Below are 13,865 nucleotides of genomic sequence, written 5' to 3'. Positions count from 1 at the left end.
AGTTTGGCCCTCAGATCATAGTTTCTAATTCTTGTTCTAGAATGGCTTTTAAACTATTTTGGATTCCAACCCACAGTAAGAAATATATTTTATATCATGACCCAGTACATACATGTATGTATATGTGTGCATGTGAAACTGAAACAAAAGTTTTATTTAAAAAAAAAACCGAAGTCACCACTAGTTTCTCTAACGTCATGTGATAAGCTTTTGTACTTTCTGCTCTTCGCTGTTTTTAGTACTGCTGTTTTGTTTTGTTTTGTCTTGGTTTTGTTTTTAAGATGCTACTTGCAACCCACCAGCTTGATTTCATGATCCACTAATGGAACATGATGTAGTTTGAAAAAACACTAAAAGTCAATGGGGAGATCCTTGAAAGTTTTCTGAGTAGAAAAGTGAGTGACCTAATCGCTGAATAAATTTAGGAGGTAGACAGTGCTGCATGTGGTTTATATAGGTGCCCCAAAGTATAGAACTGTGGTATCAATATTAGAGTCACTACTTCCTGTACGTTGATCATGGAAAATCAAAAGCTCAGAGCTATGTGTCATTTGCCATCTTCCATTTTCTCCTAAGGGAAATTGTTTTGTGCTTGGCCTCTTGATTGGTTCTTCCAGTCATTGCACACAGGTGCTTATTCCCTTCCATTGCTGCTCAGGTTATGTGAAATTACCTCCAGAGAAATTTGCACCTAAGAAACAGGGCGATGGTGGTAAGGACCTCCCCACGGAAGCAAAGAAGCTGCAGCTGAATTCTGCAGAGGAGCTCTATGCTGAGATCCGAGACAAGAACTTCAATGCGGTGGGCTCTGTGCTCAGCAAGAAAGCAAAGATCATCTCGGCAGCATTCGAGGTGAGGCAAGTTTTGGGTGTCATTCTGCAACTCTAGGTCTCAGGTAGATGCCCATCCCTGAGGGGAATGAGAGCTCCAAAAATATGTAGCCATTAAACCAGGCTTCAATGCAACTTTTCTCATCTTCAGTAACTGCAAATTCAGTATTGGAAGATCCAAAGTTTTCTTTCATTTTAAACTTTCTCAGACCCGCGTTGTGTAAAGTTCTTTTTGTGTGGGAGGTAGGTGGAGGCACAAGTGTGTGCAGTTTACAGACTTCCATCATAAACATTTGCTTTATTGTCCTTTAAATTATTTCCTACCTCACTTAAGAGGAAGCCATCCATACTATAAATAAAAGATCCTCTATGATAGAACCTGTGCTTCATGCTGAAAACTCCAGTTTAGCCAGTGTGAATGTGGCAGGGAAACTCAGCATGTGTGGCAGGTGATAATGAGACTGAAATCCCCAGCAACCCAGAGCTTTGAAATTGGTAGCTTTATTATCACCTTCCTACCTCCTCTTGCCCGTTCACTAGTTTATTCTTGCTCAGGCTCCTTTTTGAAACTTGGGAATTCAACAAGATCATAAAGTTTGAATATTTCGACTTTGGAAACATAAATTGGAAGTTTTTGAGAATGAATTTTTCGCTGAGTATGTAGTTCCAGGTTTTTTTTTTTTTTTTTTTTTGAGACACAGTCTCACTTTGTCTTCCAGGATGGATGTAGTGGTACAATCATGGCTTACTGGAGCTGCTACCTCCCAGACTCAAGCAATCCTCCCACCTCAGCCTCCCGAGTAGCTGGGACCACAGTCACATGCCATCATGCCCAGCCAAGTTTTTTGTTGTTTTTTTGTTTTGTTTTGTTTTCTGTAGAGACGGGGACTTCCTGTGTTACCCAGGCTGGCTTGGAACTCAGCCATGTAATTCCAGATTTTATCTTTCTCAGGAATTATATTCAGTAATTGATTTTCATATTTCTGAAGTTACTTTTGGTTTATTAAATTTTGCCAAAAAATATCATCATCACCAAGCTAGGTTTGCTTTGTTCATAGACTATACTCAAGACTAAGGTTCAGGCCAGGCACAGTGGCTCTCGCCTGTCATCCCAGCACTATCAGAGGCTGAGGCAGGAGGATCGCTTGAGCCCAGAAGTTCTAGACCAGCCTGGGCAACACAGCAAGACACTGTCTCTACAAAACTTTTTTTTTTTTTTTAACTAGCTGGGCAGTGGCGTGTGCCTGTAATCCCAGCTCCTCGGGAGGCTGAGGTGGGAGCCTAGGAGACAGAGGCTGCCATGAGCTGTGATGACACTAGTGCACTCCATCCTGGGCGACAGAGAGACCCTGTCTCGACATCAAATAAAAGACTGAGGGTCAACAGAAAAAATGGATTTTTTTCTATTACATAGGACACCTTTCCTCTTTATGATACCCTCTGAGCATAATTTTTTGTCTTAGTTTTTTACTCGGAAATTTGTATGATTTATATAATACTATCTTTCACCAATACTCAGATGTCCACAAAATACTGACACAATGTGTGAGCTGGTACATTGGAAGACAGACTCTGAGGCATTTGCTTTTCTAAAGAAGTGCTAATTCAGGAGACAGGCACCATGAACTCTGTATTTCAGTGATATATATACTTTTTCTTTTCTGTTTTTCTATATACTGTTGGAGCTGTGTTTGCCCTGATTTATTTGTATTCCATTCTTCCTTTCTCATTAATATAAATGAAACATCCTCTGAACAATACAAAAAACAGAGCACTTAAAATATCGGCCGGGCGGCCGGGCGTGGTGGCTCAAGCCTGTAATCCCAGCACTTTGGGAGGTCGAGATGGGCGGATCACGAGGTCAGGAAATCGAGACCGTCCTGGCTAACATGGTGAAACCCTGTCTCTACTAAAAAATACAAAAAACTAGCCGGGCGAGGTGGCGGGTGCCTGTAGTCCCAGCTACTCAAGAGGATGAGGCAGGAGAATGGCGTAAACCTGGGAGGCGGAGCTTGCAGTGAGCTGAGATTCGGCCACCGCACTCCAGAGCGAGACTCCGTCTCAAAAAAAAAAAAAATATTGGCCGGGCACGGTGGCTCACACCTGTAATCCTAACATTTTGGGAGGCCAAGGTAAGTGGATCACCTGAGGTCAGGAGTTCGAGACCAGCCTGACCAATGTGGTGAAACCCCATCTCTACTAAAAATACAAAAATTAGTTGGGCGTGGTGGCGGTCACCTGTTATCCCAGCTACTCAGGAGGCTGAGGCATGAGAATCTCTTGAATCCGGGAGGTGGAGGTCGCAGTGAGCCGAGATCACGCCACTGCACTCCAGCCTGGGCAACACAGCGAGAGTCCCTCTCAAAAAAATAAAATAAATAAACTGTCTTCCCTGCTTGAGGCACTGCTCTCTTGTTTATTTCAGGAAAGACACAATGCTAAGACCGTGGGGGAGATCAAGCAGTTCGTTTCCCAGTTGCCCCACATGCAGGCAGCAAGGGGCTCGCTTGCAAACCATACCTCAATTGCAGAATTGATCAAAGATGTCACTAGTGAGTATCCTTTGTAATGATTGTTTCAATCTGGGGCTACTTGCACATACAACCTAGGTTTGACACCTAGGTCATCAACACCACAATGCCTCCTGGGAGAGTCAGCTCTGTCTTAGTACCACGTGTTCTTCTCAGCGTTAATGAAGTGTACATATGTTAATAGTTAAGAATGTTCCAGGCGGGGCTTGGTGGCTCATGCCTGTAATCCCAGCACTTCGGGAGTCCAAGACAGGCAGATGACCTGAGGTCGGGAGTTTGAGACCAGCCTGACCAATATAGTGAAACACTATCTCTATTAAAAATATAAAAATTAGCCGGGCGTGGTGGCGGGCACTTGTAATCCCAGCTACTCGGGAGGCTGAGGCAGAATTGCTTGAACCAGGCGACAGAGCAGGACTCTTGTCTCGAAAGAGTAAAAGAGAGAGGGAGGGAGGAAGGGTCCACTTGTTAACTCAAATTTTTTCATTATAATTTATGTGAAAAATATTTGGAATGTAGATAAGAGAAAAAAATTATCCATAAGTTTGCCATCATAATTTGAGATGGTTAATTTTTTTAGTCTAGCTTTTTTCTTTCTTTTTTTTTTTTTGGGGGGGGGGGGGGGGGACAGAGTTTTGCTCTTGTTGCCCAGGCTGGAGTGCAATGGCACAATCTCAGCTCACTACAACCTCTGCCTCCCAGGTTCAAGCGATTCTTCTGCCTCAGCCTCCCATGTAGCTGGTTTTACAGGGATGCACCACCATGCCCGGCTTATTTTGTATTTTTAGTAGAGATGGAGTTTCACCATGTTGGTCAGGCTGGTCTCGAACTCTCAACCCCAGGTAATGCACCTGCCTCGGCTCCCAAAGTGCTGGGATTACAGGCGTGAGCCATCGCGGCCAGCCGCTTTTTTCCTTTTTTGAAGGATTACTTAATTGGCTCGTGTTCTTCCCTTGAATACTCTGTGCAGAATTGGTACAAAGAGTATATGTTAAGTATTTTGAAAGAGCTCAGAAGACACCTATTAAAGCAGACATGAGTTTGTTCATTACAACACAGGGCTATAAGAGCTGAATAGGAGATTGTTTTATGAAGTATACTTCGAATATTAACCAAATCACAGTATTGGAAAATCAGTCCTTTGTTTTCCTGTTCATAGAAGTGGAAACTAGTTGAAATTGGGTTGAACCTAATGATGAAAATGAAATGTTCTTGAGAAATTAGCTTTCATTCATACTGACGCTTATTCTGGGGTATGTACTAAAATCCTAAGGATACAAAGGAGCACTGTTGTTGACTGTATCTCAGTGTAACTTAGGAGTGCAGAGGCCTAGGGTTCTCCACGTTTCCTAGAAGATTTTCTTCAGGTGATGACTTAAACTTATTGCTTGCTTGCTTTTTTGCTTGATGTCTGGTTTCTTTTCTTTTGAGACAGAGTCTCACTCTGTTGCCCAGGCTGGAATGCAGTAGCGCGATCTTGGCTCACTGTAAACTCCACTCCCCGCTTAAGTGATTCTTGTGCCTCAGCCTCCCGAGTAGCTGGGACTACAGGTGTGCACCACCACACCCAGCCAATTTTTGTATTTTTGGCAGAGATGGGGTTTGGCCATGTTGGTCAGGCTGGTCTTGAACTTCTGGCCTGAAGTGATCCACCCACTTCGGCCTCCCACAGTGCTGAGATTACAGGTGTGAGCCACCGTGCCCAGCTACATGTCTAGTTTCTGAATCGTGCTCTATGTATAAAAGCATGCCACTCAAGTAGATTAACATTTAATTTCTAAGTTGCAAATTTGCTAATTTCATTTTAGCTTCTGAAGACTTCTTTGATAAATTAACCGTGGAACAGGAGTTTATGTCTGGAATAGACACTGATAAGGTATGTGGACAAAAAACCTCTTTAGCAAGTAATTGAAAACTTATTAAACCTCAGATTATAGCCAGAAAACCAACTGCTTCGATTCCCATGCCTTGCCTAAGTTGTTTTTTTTTTGTTTTTTTGTTTTTTTTTTGAGATGGAGTCTCACTCTGTCGCCCAGCTCGCTCTGTCACCCAGGCTAGAGTGCAGTGGCACGATCTCCACTCACTGCAAGCTCCGCCTCCCGGGTTCACACCATTTTTCTGCCTCAGCCTCCCGAGTAGCTGGGACTACAGGCACCTGCCACCATGCCTAGCTAATTTTTTGTATTTTTAGTAGAGACAGGGTTTCACCATGTTAGCCAGGATGGTCTCCATCTCCTGACCTTGTAATCTGCCCACCTCAGCCTCCCAAAGTGCTGGGATTACAGGAGTGAGCCACTGCACCCAGCCACTTAAATATTTTTAAGAGCAAATGCAAAATGTGCAAGTGTAGATTTTATCAAGTAACAGATATTTAACATTATTCTGTGCAAGACACTTTCTGCCATACATGGCAAGATGAGACCCAGCCCCTAAAATCAAATCTCTTTAAGACCGTATTAGATAAATTAAGGTATTTGCTCTTTTGAAAGAGTTTCTTATATAACTCCTTTAAGTAGCTCTTAATATTAACAAATTTTATTCACTTTATGAAAATTCCTAACATAAAACAATTACTGATACTTTTTGTTAGGTTAGTTGTTGATACTATTGAAATGGAGTAGGCATCCGGTAGCCTCTCAGAAGCGTGTCCTTAGAGACAGATGTGTCCAGACAGGCATAGGGAGTGACCAAATGTATTCTCAGCAGCCTTGGGCTCCAGTGACTTGGCCTGATCACTGAGTGTGTGTGTGTGTGTGTGTGTGTGTCTCTGTGTGTCTGTGTGGTGGCCAGGGTGTGTATGTGGCTGGGGCTAGCAGAGCTATTTCAGGAAAGGGTTGGACTGTGGAAAAACAGCTCATTTTCCCACATATCTCCTTTATTGGACTTTGAAAAATAATAAACATCAAGTTAAGTTCCCAAACCATGCATTGTGTGTGTGTATGTGTGTATATGTACATGTATGTGTATATGTAAATGTATATGTACACTACTTTATTTCTAGGTCAACAATTACATTGAGGATTGTATCGCCCAAAAGCACTCGTTGATCAAGGTGTTAAGATTAGTTTGCCTCCAATCCGTGTGTAATAGTGGGCTCAAACAAAAAGTTTTGGATTATTACAAAAGAGAGATTCTCCAGGTAAGTATATTTTCAAATTATTAATTTGCCAAGGAGGACAGCATCTTTTTAAAAAATACTTCATGGGGCGGGCACAGTGGCTTATGCCTGTAATCCCAGCACTTTGGGAGGCCGAAGCAGGTGGATCACTTGAGGTTAGGACTTTGAGACCAGCCTGGCCAACATGGTGAAACCCCATCTCTACCAAAAATTTAAAAATTAGCCAGGCATGGTAGCATGTACCTGTAGTCCCAGCTATTTGGGAGGCTGAGGCAGGAGAATTGCTTGAACACAGGAGGCGGAGGTTACAGTGTGTCAAGATCACGCCCCTGCTCTCCAGCCTGGGCAACAGAGTAAGACTGTCTCAAAAAATAATAATAAAAAGTTAAAATTTTTTTTTAAATAAAAAATACAATGCTGCCATTTTGGTGTCTTGTCACCACTGTTTTGTAAATTTTTTAACACCTAGAGGAATTAGTCTTGGTAGCCATCACTGTTTATTGTATTTGTGTGATGATAATAGCTAACAGGCTAGGCACAGTGGCTCAGCCCTATTATCCCAATATTTTGTGGGACTGAGGCAGGATGATCGCTGGAGGCCAATACTAGCCTAGGCAACATAGCAAGAGTTTCCCAGGCTGGAGTGCAGTGGCACAATCTTGGCTCACTGTAACCTCCTAGGTTCAAGCGATTCTCCTGCCTCAGCCTCCTGAGTAGCTGGGATTACAGGTACCCGCTACCAGGCCCAGCTAATTTTTATATTTTTAGTAGAGACAGGGTTTCGCCATGTTGGCCAGGCTGATCTCAAATTCCTGACCCCAAGTGATCCACCCACCTTGGCCTCCCAAACTACTGTGATTATAGGTGTGAGCCACTATGCCCAGACCTTGGCTATTTTTTAGAAATAGAAATAATATCCTACATTGCATATTATTGTTTTTTAATATATTCTGGAGACCTTTCTTATCAGGATGTGTAGATATGCCTTATTCTTTTTTGGAGCTAATTATATACCATATAAAAATATACTATCATTTATTTGATGCTCACTTAGATTGGGTCCATACATTCTGACTTTAAAGTAAAAAAGTTTAAATTTCTCTTTGAAACAGTGAGCTGAATTAATAGTAACAGGCAAGCAGTTTCAGGACACGTTTCATCCCTCCACCCTGTTCTCTGTGCCCACCCACTAACATTGCTGGACTTTGGTAACATGTCCTATGGTACAGACCAAATTGATTTGTTGGAAGTGCCCTTCTTTGAAAATTGCAGAAATCCTTTTCCTGATCTTATATCAAGGCCAAATGACTTCCCTTGCAGACATATGGCTATGAGCACATATTGACCTTACACAACCTGGAGAAGGCCGGCCTACTGAAACCGCAGACGGGGGGCAGAAACAATTACCCAACTATACGGAAAACATTACGCCTCTGGATGGATGATGTTAACGAGCAAGTAAGCCACACTTCTCCACCTCGTCTCAGCTTAGGGACTGGTTAGATCGTCCACATGACAACACATGCTTCTGAACCTACACATCTGCCTTGCTTTCTAAAAGCAATTTTCTAATGTTTTTGAAAAAGTAATGCATCATGTATTGTATCCATCAGAACCCTAGAAGGAAACAGAGAATGCTCTTAAATTGGGGAGTTTCTGGAGAGTTTAATAAAGATGTGGGCCAGGCGCGGTGGCTCACACCTATAATTCCAGCACTTTGGGAGGCCAAAGCGGGCAGATCACTTGAGCTCAGGAGTTTGAGAACAGCCTGACCAACATGGGAAACCCCATCTCTACTAAAAATACAAAAATTAGCCCGGCATTGTGGTGCACACCTGTAATCGCAGCTACTTGGGGGGCTGAGGCAGGAGAATCGCTTGAACCCAGGAGGCGGAGATTGTAGTGAGCTCAGATCGCGCCATTGCACTCCAGCCTGGGCGACAGAGCGAGACTCTCTCTCCAAAAACAAAAAGATATGGGGCAGGCTCAGTGGCTCATGCCTGTAATCCCAGTGTATTGGGAGGCTGAAGTGTCAGATTGCTCGAGTCCAGGAGTTCGAGACCAGCCTGGGCAACGTGGCAAAACCCTATCTCTGCAAAAAAAAAAAAAATGGCCAATGGTGGTATGAGCCTTTAGTCCGAGAGGCCGTGATTAGAGGATCACTGAGCCCAGGAGGCAGTTGCAGTGAACCATGTTTGCGCCACTGCACTCCAGCCTTAGCTAGGGAGTAAGACTCTGTCTTAAATAAATAAAGATGTGGGAAGAGCGGAGACCAGTAAGAGGCAGTGTGGTAGGGAGCCCTTGCCAGATGCGGCCTGAAGAGCAAGGAGAGGGGGGTATTCTAGAAACTTATCTTACAACCTGGAGAGAAGAGCTGTGGTGGGGCCATCTGTTGAGGTAAGGGGTGAGGGAGGGGCCTCTGGCTGAGGGTACGGTCAACCTCCAGCAGAGGAAGCCAGCCAGTGACAACCTCGTCCTCACACTGCTGCCCACTCTCCAGTTCACTCTGGTGCTTTGCACTGGTCAGACCCAAAGAGAAGGCATTGGAGTGTGTTGGTGTGGGACCTACAGGTCCATCTCTGGGCATAGAGCATTGCGGAGAAGGGTGGAGAGTGTCTAGAGGAACCAGTGGAGACGTCCAGCTCTCATAAACAAGCCAGGCATGGATGGGCGCGGTGGCTCACACCTGTAATCCCAGCACTTTGGGAGGCCAAGGCAGGAGGATCACTTGAGGTCAGGAGTTCAAGACCAGCCTGGCCAACATGATGAAACACAAAAGGATCAGGGCATGGCGGAGCGCGCACCTGTAGTCCCAGCTACTGTACTCGGGAGGCTGAGGTGGCCGGATCCCTTAAGCCTGAGGGGTTGAGGCTGCAGTGAGCTGAGATCGCACTGCTGCACCCCAGCATGGGCAACAGAATGAGACTCTATCTCAAAAAAAAAAAAAGAAAAAGAAAAAAAGCTATGCAAAAGCAGGGCCATCAGGGCCAAGTGAGTTTCCTTCCACCGTTTCCCCTCAGAGGCAGTCACGGTGGCCAGTTTTTTATCTATCCTTCCAGAAAGATTCTGTGCATATACATTTTTACATAAAGAGTGCATATTCTCTACTGTTGGTCTCCAAAGTGGGGTGCACTTTGCTATACATTTTTTATTCTAATGTTTCTAAATTTCAGTCTTTTTTGTTTCTTCATAAGGGACTTTATTAGGCTGCCTCTTGCAACAAAAGCTCGTAACTAGACAGTCTCCTCTGTCAGGAGCAAAATTGGATGGTTTTTTCCCCAGTGGGAAAATAGAGGCCCTTAATGTCTAGAGTCTGTCATGTACGTATTAGTTCAGCTGCCTTCACTGTTCTGACCTTTCTGACTCCTGACCCACCTACCACTTAACAAAGGATCTTGAAGGGTCTTTTGTGATCTTCCCCTTCTTTTTAATTTTTCTAAATTGCTACGTAGTGGTTTTGAGGCTATACCTTATTTAATGATTTAACAGATTGCTACTGATAGAAATTCAGGTTGTTTCCAGTCTTTGCTATTACATGCAGTGTTGCAGTTAATATGTTTATACTTTGGTCTATTATCTTTTGTTCTGCAAGCATCTCTGTAGGATTAATGCCTAAAAGTAGGATTGCTAAGTTCAAAGGTTACTGCACATCATTGCTCAGCTGGGGAGTGCCAAGTTCCCCCCACTACATTTCATGCTGGCCGGACGCAGTGGCTCAGGCCTGTAATCCCAACACTTTGGGAGGCCGAGGCAGGTGGATCACCTGAGGTCGGGAGTTCAAGACCAGCCTGGCCAACATGGTGAAACCCTATCTCTACTAAAAATACAAAAATGAGCCAGGAGTGGTGGTGCACACCTGTAATCCCAACTCCTTGGGAGCCTGAGGCAGAAGAATTGCTTGAACTTGGGAGGCGGAGGTTGCAGTGAGCCGAGATTACACCACTGCACTCCAGCCTGGGCAACAGAGCCAGACTCTGTCTCAAAAAAAAAAAAAAAAAAAAAAAAAAGTTTCATGCCAAACCAAGTAATTTTTCATCTTCTGTACCTAGAGCTGCTTTGAGTGGCTTTTCAAGATCTGAGTCAAAAGTGAAGCTCTGGGCCGGGCGCAGTGGCTCAAGCCTGTAATCCCAGCACTTTGGGAGGCCGAGACGGGCGGATCACGAGGTCAGGAGATCGAGACCATCCTGGCTAACACGGTGAAACCCCGTCTCTACTAAAAATACAAGAAAATTAGCCGGGCGAGGTGGTGGGCGCCTGTAGTCCCAGCTACTCGGGAGGCTGAGGCAGGAGAATGGCGTGAACCCGGGAGGCGGAGCTTGCAGTGAGCCGAGATGGCGCCACTGCACTCCAGCCTGGGGCACAAAGCAAGACTCCGTCTCAAAAAAAAAAAAAAAAAAAAAAAAGTGAAGCTCTGGCTGCTAAAATTGAGCTCTGCTGGGGTGGATTAGAACAGGGCATGGCAGGGGTGGGGGTTGTTTATCTATCTTTAAATCCAAATCAAATAATTTTGGATTACCCAAAAGGCCACAGTCAGGTTGCTCTAAGTCTCTGTATCTACAGGATTTTTGTTCTTTAATTATCTCACAGAACCCCACGGACATATCCTACGTGTACAGTGGGTATGCCCCGCTCAGTGTGCGGCTGGCCCAGCTGCTTTCCCGACCTGGCTGGCGGAGCATCGAGGAGGTCCTCCGCATCCTCCCAGGGCCCCACTTTGAGGAGCGACAGCCACTGCCCACAGGACTGCAGAAGAAACGTAAGTCCCAGTCCAGCATCTACAGATAATTATGTCCTGTTAGTGTGGTTTTCAGGTATTGTACAGTTGCTTTGTAAAATACTTAGTAAAGCACTTAGGAGTCAGAATTAAATATACCTCTTTTGTTCGTTGCTAATGTATATAGTAAGCACTAGAGTCGGATTATTCCCTGAGGGGTAGCAGCTTTCAACTTCTATGTTGACAATCTCAGGAGTTAGAAAAAACATTGAGATCAAAATCAGTATTCCTGGGTTTCAGATGAACTGTCTGGATGAAGACACTTGTTTATTCTTGTGAATGATAAAATGTTTGAAGAGGTGGGAAGAGGAGCACCAGTAATAAATAGTTTTTAATCTGAAATGTTTAAATTTTAGGTCAACCAGGAGAAAACCGAGTGACTCTGATATTTTTCCTCGGGGGCGTAACCTTTGCTGAAATTGCTGCCCTGCGATTTCTCTCCCAGTTGGAAGATGGAGGTACAGAATATGTCATTGCCACCACTAAACTAATGAACGGAACCAGTTGGATAGAGGCTCTGATGGAAAAACCTTTCTAGGGTATTCAGAGGAGACTTAACGAGTGTACTGCAGAATAAACTGCCTCTTTGAAGAAGTTGCTGAAAGGAAGTTAAACCCCATAGAAGAAACATGGAATGCAGAATATATTCTGGGGTCAGCTTCTTAAATTATGCTACCGTTTACTGCTTTCTCCTTCTCTTTTGTATTCCTTTTTTTTTTTGCTTTGAGATGGAGTCTCGCTGTGTCACCCAGACTAGAGTGCAGTGGCGCGGTCTCACCTCACTGCAACCTCGGCCTCCTGGGTTCAAGAGATTCTCCTGCCTCAGCCTCCTGAGTAGCTGGGACTACAGGCATGCACTACCACACCTGGCTAATTTTTGTATTTTTAGTAGAGATGGTGTTTCACCATGTTGGCCTGGCTGGTCTCAAACTCCTGACCTCAGGTGATCCACCCACCTCAGCCTCCTACAGTGCTGGCATTACAGGCCTGAGCCACCATGCCCAGCCCCTAATCTGCTGAATAAAGAAGAATAGAAGAGAATCAACCTGAGTCAAAGAAGCACTGGTTTTGAGTTTTCTAAGCTCAGGGTCTTCATTAGAGGCCTCTGGAAACACATTAAGGATGGTGGGGGTAGATAATCCATTCTGCCAGACAAAGGAGGCCGGCTGTTAAAATAAGAAAGCTGAGACTGAGGAGGTGAAACTGAAAATAAAAAGAGAAAGTCCATCCCCTAATCCCCAGTGCTGTATTTCTTCAGGGTGCATCAGGCCTAGGACAGTGGTTAAGTGTTGGGAGCTAGAGATCATTTTATCACTGAGTTGAGATTTCTTTTTCCTGCAGAGTATGGGAGATTATATTTAGGGTCATCAGTCACTGTCGCAACTGATCACTAAGGCAAGTTTGCTTCCTTCTACTTCTTAAAAAGCAAGAGGTTTAGAGGAGCTTCCTGCCCAGAAACAAAGTTTATGCTCTATGCGATCAGCTACATCTCTGTAGGTTCCATACTTATCAGGGGCTTTTGACATGGAAGAATGTGATAATTGAGGAGCAGCCTTCTGGAATTCAGCCTTTGAAAGAGGTCAAAGACAGTTTCTTAGCCCACATGGTAACTCCAGACACAGCAGTGGTGGATGCCTCCATTGAGGTTTCCATTTTCTCTCCTGTCCATCAAGGGCCCAACATCCAACTGGTCCCACGATGAGGAGGGGCAACTCGTGCTTCTTCAGCATCTGGCCACTTTGTTTCCATGGTAACTGCCACATGTACTTTTCTAGCAGTCTGTGGCCACTCCTTTCTCAGCTGAAAACACTGTTTCAGCCCCCTCTCTGGTGGCCTCAGCCTTCTCCAGGTGTATCTCTTGATCTTGGAGCCCAGCAGTCACAGCTGCTGCTACTCCTGCGGGAGACTGTCAGGCTGTGGTGGAGGGCAGGAGGTGGGAGGAGCAGTTGGAAATCCGTGTGTTCTCTGCCTCTCTGCTGCTCCATCTCAGCTTCTGGAGGAGTTAAGGCACCAACGGCACCAAGTCAGATAGGCAGCTTTGCTGCCCTTGCCCAAGCCGCTAGCAGAATTAGTTGGTCCCCTGCTTTTCTGGGTCCCAGCGAGGTGTGGTTTTGGTTGTTGATTAGTAACTACACATTGTTTTTCCCCACCTTTTTCATTAGTGGAGTTTTTTTTTGGTTTTTTTTTTTTTTTTTTTTTTTTTTTTTTTTTTTTTTTTTTTTTTTTGAGACGGAGTCTCGCTCTGTCACCCAGGCTGGAGTGCTGTGGCCGGATCTCAGCTCACTGCAAGCTCCGCCTCCCGGGTTCACGCCATTCTCCTGCCTCAGCCTCCTGAGTAGCTGGGACTACAGGCGCCCGCCACCTCACCCGGCTAGTTTTTTTGTATTTTTTAGTAGAGACAGGGTTTCACCGTGTTAGCCAGGATGGTCTCGATCTCTTGACCTCGTGATCCGCCCGTCTCGGCCTCCCAAAGTGCTGGGATTACAGGCTTGAGCCACCGCGCCCGGCCGTTTTTTTTTTTTTTTTTGTTTGTTTGTTTGTGACAGAGTCTCACGCTCATGCCCAGGCTGGAGTGCAGTGGTGCGACGTCAGCTCACTGCATCCTCCACTTC

At 44.9% G+C, this 13,865-nt stretch overlaps 1 protein-coding gene across 2 annotated transcripts in view; it reads left to right on the top strand.

The window, feature by feature from the left end:
- VPS33A (VPS33A core subunit of CORVET and HOPS complexes) overlaps positions 1-12,488 on the top strand; it is a 35,122-nt gene extending 22,634 nt beyond the window's left edge. For both annotated transcript variants that reach the window (XM_050747994.1, XM_050747995.1), the window contains exons 7-13: positions 659-852; positions 3,256-3,382; positions 5,170-5,237; positions 6,363-6,500; positions 7,800-7,937; positions 11,067-11,235; positions 11,610-12,488. In XM_050747994.1, coding sequence (XP_050603951.1) covers positions 659-852; positions 3,256-3,382; positions 5,170-5,237; positions 6,363-6,500; positions 7,800-7,937; positions 11,067-11,235; positions 11,610-11,791 — 1,016 coding nt within the window. In that variant the 3' untranslated portion in view covers positions 11,792-12,488. The remainder of the gene's footprint in view (positions 1-658; positions 853-3,255; positions 3,383-5,169; positions 5,238-6,362; positions 6,501-7,799; positions 7,938-11,066; positions 11,236-11,609) is intronic.
- Positions 12,489-13,865: the final 1,377 nt, after the last annotated feature.

Source organism: Macaca thibetana, chromosome 11 (assembly GCF_024542745.1).
Source record: "Macaca thibetana thibetana isolate TM-01 chromosome 11, ASM2454274v1, whole genome shotgun sequence".
NCBI classification, from domain to species: Eukaryota; Metazoa; Chordata; class Mammalia; order Primates; family Cercopithecidae; genus Macaca; species Macaca thibetana.
This window is presented reverse-complemented; position numbering and strand designations above follow the sequence as displayed.